The sequence below is a fragment of the Heptranchias perlo genome, chromosome 7 (assembly GCF_035084215.1).
Source record: "Heptranchias perlo isolate sHepPer1 chromosome 7, sHepPer1.hap1, whole genome shotgun sequence".
In the NCBI taxonomy this organism is placed as follows: Eukaryota; Metazoa; Chordata; class Chondrichthyes; order Hexanchiformes; family Hexanchidae; genus Heptranchias; species Heptranchias perlo.
The window spans coordinates 33,704,572-33,716,761 of record NC_090331.1 but is presented as its reverse complement, the minus strand read 5'-3'; the positions used below and the strand labels follow the sequence as shown (position 1 = coordinate 33,716,761).

The window sequence follows — 12,190 nt, the reverse complement described above, 5'->3', positions numbered from 1 at the left end:
AAATACCTCCTAAAGATGAGAAGTTTTTTCAAAAATCTTTTTTTTAAATGTTATTCAGGTTGAGGCAAGAGTTGTATTTATTGATTGTCTTCTATGATATCCCTTTATTTTAATATAATGGTAGTAGAAACAAACTGCAAAAAAGCATAGGTGTAGGTTTCTATTCTAATATTGATCAGAATGTGGGCAAGCTAAATTCTGAGCCTAAAGTGGTTTAAACTGAAGCATTTTGGTTTATTCAGAAAATGTTAATTTTGCCTAGTTTACACCATTACAGGTTCAGGTTTGCCTGTCCTTTTACAAAATTCCTCAGAATACCCACAAAAAAAAATCTTCCTTATCCACCTGTATAGTTCTCGACCATCAAGATAAGTGGCAAACAATGTAGCTGAAGCTATAGAAAATGTTAAATTCATTTTTGTTAATGGGAGAGTTGAACAGTATGGGAGTGTTTACGCACTTTTCTCGGGTTTCCAATCTCCTCTCTCCTTCCATCCCTCCCCCCATGGCAGAGCCCAGCATGTGAGCGCTGCAAGCATCTTGAGCAAAACATGCCGAATGGATGATTCTACTTCACCTCCACACCATCATAGATACTAGTATCTAGCCAATTCGGTTCATTCCATGAGACATTGAGAAGTGGCTGACTGCACCATACACAGCAAAAGCCATGGACCTTAACATCATTCCGGCTCTAATGCAGAAGATCTGCACACCAGAGCAAGATGCTACACCAGCTAAGCTATTGCAGTGTGGCTATGACACTGGCATCTAACTGACAATGTGACAAATGGACCAGGTCTGTGCTATCCACAAAAAATAGCAAAAATGGAATTTGATTAGATACTGCCCTATCAGCCTCCTCCCAATCATCAGCAAAATGATGGAAGGAGGCATGGAAAGTGCTGTCAAGTGATACCCACTCACCAATAACCTGTTCACCAATGCTCAGTTCGGGTTCTGCTAGAACGCTTGTCTTCAGACTGCATTACAGCCTTGATCCAAATATGGATGCAAGAGCTGAATGCCAGAGGAAAGGTGAGAGTAGTTGCTCTTGACATCAAGTCGGCATTCGGCTGCATATGGCACCAAGGAGCCCTAGCAAAACTTAGGTCAAAATGCTCCAGTGGCCAGAGTCATACCTGACCCAAAGGAAGATAGTCATCTCTGTTGGAGGCCAATCATTGCAGCCCAAGGACAACACTGCAGAAGGTCCTAACAGAAGCATCCTCAGCCAAACCATCTTTAAGTGCTTCATTTAATGACCTTCCCTCCATCATAAGATCAGGAGTATGGCTGTTTGCTAACAATTCTACAATATTCAGCTCCATTCACAACTTCTCTCATAATGAAGCAGCCCATTGCAGCCTACAGTAGGACATGGACAACATGCAGGCTGGGGCTGATAAATGGCTGGTAACATTTGTGCCACATAAGTGCCAGGTAATGACCATCTTGAACAATAGAAAGCCCAGACATCTCTCTTCAATGGCACCACTGTTGCTGAGTCTTCCACCATCAATATCTTGGGAGTTACCATTGGCCAGAAGTTGAATGTGACTGGCTATGCCAAAAACATGGCTACAAGAGCAGAGCCGAGTCTGGTTACTCTGTGGCGAGTGGCTCAGCTCTGGACTCCTTATAGCCTATCAATCATCGACGAGGCTCAAGTCAGAAGTGTGACGGAATATTCACCACTTGACTGGATGGTTGCAACACTCGAAGCTCAACACTATCAAGGACAGAGCAGTTTGCTTGATCAGTGCCTCCACTATTGGATGTAATATCCATCCCTCCAACACTGCCACACAGTGGCTGCATTATATACTATCTACAGGAAGCACTGCAGCAACTCATCAAGATTACTTCAACAACATTATCTCCCCAACAACCTCTACGACAATGTCATGGGAATACGATCACCTCCAAGTCACACACTATCCTGACTTGAACATATATCACAATTTCTTCATTGTGTCTAGATCAATATCCTGGAATAACTTACCTAACACTATGTGGGAGCACCACAACAGCAGTTCAAGTTGAAGGCCCTCCACCATCTTCTCAAGGCAATTAGAGATAGGTAGTAAATGTGGCCTTGCTACCATCACTCACATCCCAAGAATACATTTTTAAAAGTTAAGAAACAATTAGATGCTATGACAGGGGTCTTTCTGGAAGGATGAGCCAAATGGTCTTCTCATTTGTTTTTATCTAATGAACGGCTTCCTATTGGTTTTCGAAATAATAATGCAAATTAGAAAAATTTATAAACATTTTATAATTTTTCAGAAAAATCAAGTACCTGAAGATTTCTATGTTCAAAAGGTTAACTGACCCAATGTATTTTTTTAAAATTAAGAAACCAAGGTGAAAAGACTAAAGCCCAGAGTGTGGGGCACTACCAAGGTTGAAAGGAACATAGGAACATGAGTAGGCCATTCAGCCCCTCAAGCCTATTTCACCATTCAATGAGATCATTACTGATCTGTACCCTAACTCCATTTACCCGCCTTTGCTCTGTACCCCTTAATACCCTTGGCTAGCAAATATCTATTGATCTCAGATTTAAAATTATTAATTGTGGTAGCATCTCCTGCTTTTTGTGGAAGAGAGTTCAAACTTCTACCACCCTTTGTGTGAAGAAGTGTTTCCTGACTTTTCTCCTGAATGGCCTGGCTCTGATTTTAAGGTTATGTCCCCTTGTCCTAGACTCCCCCACCAGCGGAAAGTATTTCTCTCTATCTACCTTATCAATTCCTTTCAAAATCCTAAAAACCTCAATCAAATCACCTCTAACCCTTCTTTATTTCAGGGAATACAAGCCTAGTTTATGTAATTTATCTTCATTATTTTACCCTGGGAGCCATAGTTACATTCTGGTGAATCTGCACTGCACTCCTTCCAAGGCCAATATATCCTTTCTAAGGTGCGGTGCCCAGAACTATACACAGTACTCCAGATGTGGTCTAGCCAGGGCTTTGTGTAACTGTAACGAAACTTCCTTCCCTTTAAATTCTAGTCCTCTAGTTATAATGGCTTACATTCCATTCGCCTTTTTGATTATTTTTTGTACTTGACCACTACATTTTAGTGATCTGTATACATGGACCTCTAAATCTCTTTGGACCTCCACTGTTCCTAGCGTTTCACCATTTAAAAATTACTCGGATCTATCCTTTTTTGGTCCAAAATGGATGACCTCACACTTACCTGCTTTGAAATCCATCTGCCATAGTTTTACCCGTTCACTTAATCTAACAATGTCTCTGTGTAATTTTATGCTTCCATTTACACTTCTTACTATGCCACCAATCTTTGTGTCATCAGCAAACTTGGATATATGGCTCTCTATTACGTTATCTAAGTCATTAATAAATATAGTGAATAGTTGAGGCCCCAGCACAGATCCTTGTGGGACACTACTAGTTACTTCCATCCAATTCGAGTACATACCCATTATCCCTACTCTCTGTCTTCTACCACCTAACCAATCTCCTAACCAGATCAATAATTGTCTTTCAATTCCATGAGCTTTAATTTTAGTTAACAGTCTCTTATGTGGAACCCTATCGAATTCCTTCTGGAAGTCCATATAAACTGTATCCATAGACATTCCCCTTTCTACTACTTTAGTTACTTCCTCAAAAAATTCAATTAGGTTCATTAGACATGACCGACTCTTTACAAATCCATGTTGGCTCTCTCTAATCAGCTCAAATTTCTCTCAGTCATTCTGTCCTTAGTTATAGATTCCAATAACTTCCCCACAACAGATGTTACTAACATGTTTATAATTTCTTGGTTTCTCTCACCGTTCTTAAATAATAGAGTTACATTTGCAATTTTCCAATCTAAAGGGACAATTCCTGAACCGAAAGAGCTTTGGAAGATTATGGCTAAAACATCTGCAATTTCCTCACCTACTTCCATTAAAACCCTGGGTTGGGGACCATCAGGTCCTGGGGATTTACTACAATTTTTTCTAATACTGTTTTCTTAATTACTTTAACTTTAGTAATATCCAGTCCTTGATTCATTATTAATTTCCCTGGAATGTCAGGTATATTATCCTCTTCCTCTACTGTGAAGACTGACACAAAGTCATTATTCAACAAGTCTGCCATTTCCTTAAGCCGTAAAAGAGAAAACATGGCAAATAAAATGTAGTGAGTGATTAGGTAGTGGGAAATTTGGGTTTTAAAAATCTGATGGTCTCTGGGCTCAATTATCTTCAAGTTGCTGCAGTCTGCAGTTGGCCCTTCTTAGACCCAAGCTCCTAGACTTTGTCTACTTCAAGCATCTCATGAGCCCTTGACTGATCCACAGCAACCTTCCACCTCCCACGTTGAAGCCACAGGGGTTCACCTCATAGAAGCATTGGAGTAGGTAATAGAGCGCTTAAGGTGACACTCGTGACACAGTAGGATGGTAGTTAGTACATGGGCATTTGTGTGGGCCAGTAAAATGATAATTCTTTTTGAAATCTTAATGCGCAGAGAATTTTCTATAGTAGCTGATAACCCTGCAATGTTAGTTAGAATGAATATCATTTCAGGTCCTTGAGAAAATGGAATTTATTTGAGGGTGGAAGGACTGGGACTGATATTGGACATGACTATTAATGCAGGACAGCAGGGATTGTTCAGCTGAAATGCTGTTCAATAAGTTGCTGCCAGACATCTCCGGCTGCAGACAACTGTTGGAGCCCTACCCCTTCCTTGTCATCCTCAATGTCATCTGTGTCCTCTCCCTCATCATGCTGAAGATCCTCAGCTAATGATGGCTTCACGTGTTGTCCTCATTGCAGAGCAAATTTATGCAACATACAGCAAACCGATATCATACTGGACATATCCCTTCTGACAGCCTGGAAGGAGCCAGAGGCAAAGAAGTTCAAGGCTGCAGTGGCCTTGAGTGCGACAGATAATGCTGTTTTTTTTATTCATTCATGAGATGTGAGCATTGCTGGTGAGGCCAGGATTTATTGCCCATCCCTAATTGCCCTTGAGAAGGTGGTGGTGAGCTGCCTTCTTGAACCGCTAGCTGTGGCATTTGGTTGCAGATCTTGTTGCAGGAGGTGAGACAACTCCTCAGTAGAAAAGCAAAGCCTCCTTATGCACTGCTCCTCAGAGAACTACACGTATTTTGTTCTGAGCCTATCAACTCTTTTGGGAAGGTAAGGATATCGGTGAGTCATCTCCTCCCATTAGCTCTCCCTCCAGCTGCAGCCCTGTTGGCTCTTTTCTCCTGTTGCTGCTGCTCCTCCTCCTCCTCCTCTTGCCAAAGTAGAATACCCCTAAGGACCCCCATAAAGCATTAAGTGAAATGCCAGAAGCCCCTTAAGAGTTCAGAAAGTCCATCAGCAACTACAAGCACTTTAAAATCATAAAAGTAGCAAAACACTATTTAATGTAAGCGAAATGTCTCTCAAAACTTTCTACAGTTTTACCTAAGAACAGTTATGGATCCCTTTAAATTTAATTGGAAATGGCTGCCTCCTGACTTGTTCCACCCATGATTTGTGGGTGAGAGCAGGAACTAATGGTAGCAACGTTGGCAGAGACAGAAATAGCATTGGTATCGGACTCCAATATACATTTATTAATGAGGTTCTGATACACCATCAAGGTAGTGACATTATCTGTGGACTTTGATGGAAAGGTTCCTTCTCACTGATCTTCTCCTTTGGCGTAGCCTTATCCTGGTGGAATTTCTGGGACAGCTGCTTTTGCCCTCATTATCCTGCCATTTGCATTCATGCATCATTTTGGGTGCAGGCACATATTCTGCCAGCACCCAGATCCACCAGAATTCAGTGTGTATTTTAGAAGGGGCCTCACTGACATATCTGACTTACACCCCAGATTTCAGCCAACTATGCCATAAATACCCCACTTCCCCCCACCCCCCCCAAAAAAAAATCACCACCTTTCAGGCCCATACTGCTAAATCCAAGTCCGCAATACTTGAGAATACCTGGCCCTGCTAGAATAGACCATGATGCTGGAATACTGGTGTCCTTATAGATTTCTGCAAATATGGTTGCATGATTTGAAATTCTAGTTGGTAAATGTGGTTATTTTTTAAACTTGTACACACCTAGTACAGTTGTTCGTGAAATGCAATAAACCCTTTAAATATAATCAAAAATAAAAATATTTTAAAATGAAGAGGAAAATACAAATATGCAAATCTATTTACTTACGAATGTGCTGTTTTCCAGCAACACCTTTGTTTCATTTGTTACTATATTCAGTTTGATCACATGCCCATCTCTGGTCCGATATACCACCTCTGTATCTGTCAGGAGAATAGGAGAAAGTGAAGCAATTAAGATACTTTTTTTCTAACAGCACATCTTAATTAGTACTTGTAAAAGAGCATCAATTTTAGATAAAAAAGAGAAAGAAAAAGGGAATTAAAAACAGCGTGCTGTAAATACACAGCAGGTCCATAGGGATCTGAAAAGAATGGATTAACCATTCAGCAGTAGACCCTTCATCAGTCTGACAAATGATTTACACCTGAAACCTTAACCCATCTTTTCTCTTTACAAATGCTGACGAGATCAAGTGTACATTTGCAGCATTTCCTGTTCATAATTATCAATTTTATATTGGGATGAATCAATTTGAAATTTAGGCATTCTTAAAGAGAAATTTAAACAGAAAAGGCCATCTTTGCACCAACTCTATTCTATCTGTTGACAATATCCAATTTGCATTATGGAGTCTATCCTAATAATTTGATCTCTTAAAAGGTAAATAACCACTGGTACATTTTCCAAGAAATTAGATTCTGTGAAATAAATACTTTGACTGCCTACTGCAATCCAGCAAAATTCCCAGACATCAATCTAATACTACAATCTACATTATTCAGCTCTAACAGATAATATTTTTTCATTTATGCCTATATTTACTCATAACTTTCAATTTATTTTAACCAAATATTTATCTATTTCATTTTAAAGGAATTTATTACCATAGCATCAGCTGCATTTAGTGGGAACCTGTCCCACAAATCTACAATTCTGTGGGCGAAATAAAGACATTCAGGCTCCCTGTGCTCAATATTTGTTCATGTTTACAGCTCATGTGCTATGATGCTGAAACAAACCATTATATGAAGCTATTAAGGTTCTCAGGTGCCATTATTAGCTTTGTTGTTGTACTATTAAGCCAATAATACTAAAATATGCCTGTTCTGCATGACAGTAGACTTGTCTCCAAGCTTTCTAATTGGAGATTACAAAAGAAACACTGAACCAATCATATATTACAAAAGCAATCATCTCATGTTTCTGATTGATTCAGTGTTTCCACTGTATAAAACAATACAATAGGCACTAGGGAAAAAAATCCACTCCTGCTGCCATGACAGTTTCACCCTTCACAGCAGTTCAGTAAACAGAGGAAAGTACAGAAGTCCTAACTTACCTCCCCCAGTTGAACTACTGGCTCTTTTTCTCAGAGCCTCAACATTTTCACGATTCCATTGCCTCAAGTTGTAACCTGCCACTCGCTCACCCCCTGCACCTTATAGAATCATAGAATGATTACAGCACAGAAGGAGGCCCATCGAGCCCATGCCGGCTCTTTGTAAGAGCAATCCAGTTAGTCCCATTCCCCCGCTCCTTCCCTGTATCCCTGCAATTTTTTTCCCTTCAGGTATTTATCCAATTCCTTTATGAAAGCCACAATTGAATCTGCTTCCATCACCCTTTCAGACAGCGCATTCCAGATCATAACTACTCGCTGTGTAAAAAGGTTTTCCCTCATGTCGCCTTTGGTTCTTTTGCCAATCACCTTAAATCTGTGTCCTCTGGTTCTCGACCCTTCTGCCAATGGGAACAGTTTATTTTTATTAACCTTATCTAAACCCTTCATGATTTTGAATACTTCTGTTAAATCTCCTCTCAACCTCCTCTGCTCGAAGGAGAACAACCCCAGCTTCTCCAGTCTATCCACGTAACTGAAGTCCCTCATCCCTGCAACCATTCTAGTAAATCTTTTCTGCACCCTCTCTAAGGCCTTCACATCCTTCCTAAAGTGTGGTGCCCAGAATTGGACACAATACTCCAGTTGTGGCTGAACCAGTGTTTCATAAAGGTTCAACATAACTTCCTTGCTTTTGTACTCTATGCCTCTATTTATAAAGCCCAGGATCCTGTATGTTTTTTTTTTACCGCTTTCTCAACCTGTCCTGCCACCTTCAAAGATTTGTGCACATATACCCCCAGGTCTCTGTTCCTGCACCTCCTTTACAATTGTACCATTTAGTTGATATTGCCTCTCCTCATTATTCCTGCCAAAATGTATCACTTCGCACTTCTCTGTGTTAAATTTCATCTGCCATGTGTCTGCCCATTCCATCAGCCTGGTCTATGTCCTCTTTAGTCTATCACTATCCTCCTCACTGTTTACTACTCTTCCAAGTTTTTTGTATCATCTGCAAATTTTGAAATTGTGCCCTGACACCCAAGTCCAAGTCATTAATATATATCAAAAAAAGCAGTGTTCCTAGTACCGACCACTGGGGAACACCACCGTATACCTATCTCCAGTCCGAAAACCAACTGTTCACCACTACTCTCTATTTCTTGTCACTTAGCCAATTTCATATCCATGCTACCACTGCCCCTTTTATTCCATGGGCTTCAATTTTGCTGACAAGCACATTATGTGGCACTTTATCAAACGCCCTTTGAAAATCCATATAGACAACATCAACTGCATTGTCCTTATCGATAACATAATGGTCTGCTATGGTGCTTGGCCAACGCTTGCCTCTCACTTCCCACCTCGCTTAGGCTGCACTTTTCTGCTTATCCCTGGGCCTCCAATCAATGGATACAGACAGCACCACAAGGTATGTGTAATTGAGGAGTGGGAGGAGACTCGTATGGAACATAAACACTGCCGTAGACCTGTTGGGCTGAATGGCCTGTTTCTGTGCTGTACATTCTATGTAATTAGTTTTAAACTAAGATGTGTTCTGCTCTTCCTTTCATTTCTTTTTCCTCTATATTTATTATATTAACTTCTACTGACTTATGTCAGGGTGCAGCTGTACAATTGCTGGCATCCCAATTGTTGGCATGCTATTTGACCTTAGGGGCATCGCACCTATGCCCAATCTTTTTTACACCCAACATACACACTTGAACACTTTCCAACTGCAGTCACTAGGAAGCAATCAGGAGCTTGGTTGATATTTTCCTCCACAACCTAGGGATGCTGTGGTGCCCCAAATGCAGCACTGGTTGAGGTTAGCAGCAGTTGCTGGGAATTGAAGCTGCAACTGATATGCCACAGAACCACACTGGATGCTGCATTTACCTACTGAACCAGCAAAGGAGCTACAAATGATTCTTTCTGTTAAGAAGCAAGAGTATGCATCTTGCCTACAGTTAGCCAAGGTAATGATTCTTATTAATGAGCACAAGAGCTAGTCAGGGTAATCAGTCTTATTAAAAGGCAAGAAAGAAAATATTAATAATTTCAGTGGGAGTTAACAAAGGTATTTGTTGAGGGGCAGCAATGAGGATGTTGTAACTCCAGATAAATTTAAGCTGTTCAAAATACTGCGTTCTAATTTTCCTGTGAAAAATTGCAAAAGGATGCAAATTTGGCTAATTGTTTAAGCAGGTTTTGGGCTTCAGAGATCAAAAAACTTTGAATATTTTTCTCTATAACTTAGGAGCTCTTGTATAATTGAAATTAGTGTTCAGTTCCCCTAAGCTATACAAAAACATAATGGAAACTACTTGGATATAATGTATGCTATGAATTAGTAGATTTATTTTGTAGATTGATATAAATGCAAACAAAAATATCGCTAACTGTGTGTACATAGTACATGGAAGTGGGGTGGAGATTAAGTGACTTATTCACACTCAGAAATTTCAGAACTCCCCACATCTCACTGAGAATTCACTGCAATTTTTGATGTCAATCTGTACAGCATTTACTAGAAACAAAGAGAGGCTCTTCTGGTGCAATATTTTCAATAAAGAGAGATTAAAATGGTTCATTCTAAATTCTCATGAAACTAGTTATTCCTAGCCTGTAGAATACATTTAAATGTCTGTTCAACAGTAGTATAATGACTGCACATCTTGTTTAATGAAGGAAATTATTGTCTCGTAAGTGGCATAGATATTTCTATTTTTCATCTGATAGTTTTGCAATTTACTTGCTTAAATACTTAATAGCATAAAGCAATCAGCTAGTGCTCACACTAATGAATTTTTCATCTCTTTTAAGCTAGTTGCATTTTCACAGAATCCATTATGAAGACTGACAGCCACATTCTCCAATTTCTTCTCTGTTTCATTTAACATAATACTTTCAAAAATTATTCCAGGTAGCTGAAAATATGGAGAACAAAAGCTTTTTCTGCTCAGTTGCCAGATCCTTTTCAGTTTTCTTCTGGAAAGCTTGTTCATGAAAAATGACAACAACATTATTGCTGAAGAATAGAAGGACCTGTGGCTTGGCGAGATTGGTTTTGTTTCTTAGAAGCAGGTGTGCAGTTTCCATTCAAACAGCACTGTGGGGATTTCCTCAGGTTTTTCGCTTCTTTCCCCAGGTGGACAATTTATCGTCATGCAAAAAAATGTTCATGCCGGCAATATGTCAGCATAGCATTTTGGAGCTACAAAGCAACATGACACAGGCTAGTAGAATCCTGGACACCCAAGATTCCTCACATAGTAAGTTTTTGATCTCAGCTGTGTCACTGAGAAGAAGACAGCTACTTCTTCACATGAAACAATGAAATCTCAGAGGCCCAGTGTCTCAGTAATGTGAACTTCACAATGTCAAATAATGGACTGGTATTGGTAGAGGTCTGAAACCTGGTCTTTATCCTCTCAACTGGAAAGGGGATATTACACTCAGAAACATAAGAGGAAAAGAGGAGAAAATAACTTGGGAAAACAAGATAGCGTCTGGCAAGATCCAATAATGAATAGTGTTATCTTAGAAAAATATTACTACTTCTAGCTTAACAGTTCAAACATATGAAAAAAAAAATAAAGAACTTCCCTCTTAAGCCAAATCTTAAGTATTTGTTCAACTATCATCCTTAATGCCAATAAAATTGAATATTACTATTGAATCCAAGATCCAAATATTGGAATGCGTGAGACTTTTGATGCAGAGAGCGAGTGGAACAGGCTTTACCCAAATGCTTCAGTCTCACAGCAAAAATACTAAACTTAGGGCCAATTCTACATTCTGTTCGGTGTTGATCAGTATTGGTCAAACACTCTCACCGAGCAGAGTCTGAATTCGGAATGAATAGACTACATTTGAAACTTAAGTATAATGGGGTAGAGGGTCTATGGGTGATAATCGTACAAGCCCCGATTTTAACTTGGGGCAGGAATCAGAAAGGTGGGGATTGAGGCGGACAGCAAACCGTCCTGACCTCGGCAGTAGGAGGCCTGAAAGATTTTAACTCCTGGGTGTCACCTGCATGCCCTCGGTCAGTTTCCTGCCCAAAACTGGCGGGAAGTGGCAGTGGGCGAGAACGCAGTGTCGGGTGGCAGGGGGCCACTGCCAGAGATCAAAAGAACGGTCCCTGGCACTCAGGTAACTCATAGGGAGAGGGTTTCATGAGGGTCTCACGATCCAGGAAGAGGGAACCCGGGGCAGGAGAAGACTAAACGTTCCTGTGGATCCAGGGGAGCACACCTGCTCCTTCTGGACCCACAAGGAAAGTTTAAAAAAAGTAAAAAGATTTACCTTTATGGGCCTCTTGTGGTAGTGACTCCTCTTCCTGCTAGATTAGCCTGGCAGGAAAACAACAATGGCTTTCCTGTTAAGGCTCACACTTAAAACAGCATCGGAGTCCAATCTACATATTTAAAGAAGGACCCTCCTGGTTTCTGACAGGTGTCCTTCTCTTCTTCTCAGAACAGCAAGTTAAAATTGTAGCTTGTCGGAACAGTGCAGGATGTTGGCAGGTGAGTCCTATGGGTGATTTTAACTGCCCGCCCAGTTTCTGCCGAGCAGTCAGGGTAAAAATCACCCTTACAGTTTCAGGAATTTCTCAGAATATATAACCCTAGCCTGTACCCTACTACAGTACAAGGTCAACATAAAAGAATATTTTGGGATCTATAAAAGATATTTTACTTGTTTTGTGTTTGCATTCAACAATCCAAAAAACTTATGGT

The 12,190-nt window shown here is 40.3% G+C and overlaps 1 protein-coding gene across 1 annotated transcript in view; it reads right to left on the bottom strand.

Annotated features, from left to right (window-relative positions):
- The window catches only part of LOC137323598 (inactive dipeptidyl peptidase 10-like), a 685,713-nt gene that overhangs the window by 369,278 nt on the left and 304,245 nt on the right, over nucleotides 1-12,190 (bottom strand). The window contains exon 4 of the mRNA XM_067987272.1: nucleotides 6,209-6,303. Within this exon, the coding sequence (XP_067843373.1) occupies nucleotides 6,209-6,303 (95 nt within the window). The remainder of the gene's footprint in view (nucleotides 1-6,208; nucleotides 6,304-12,190) is intronic.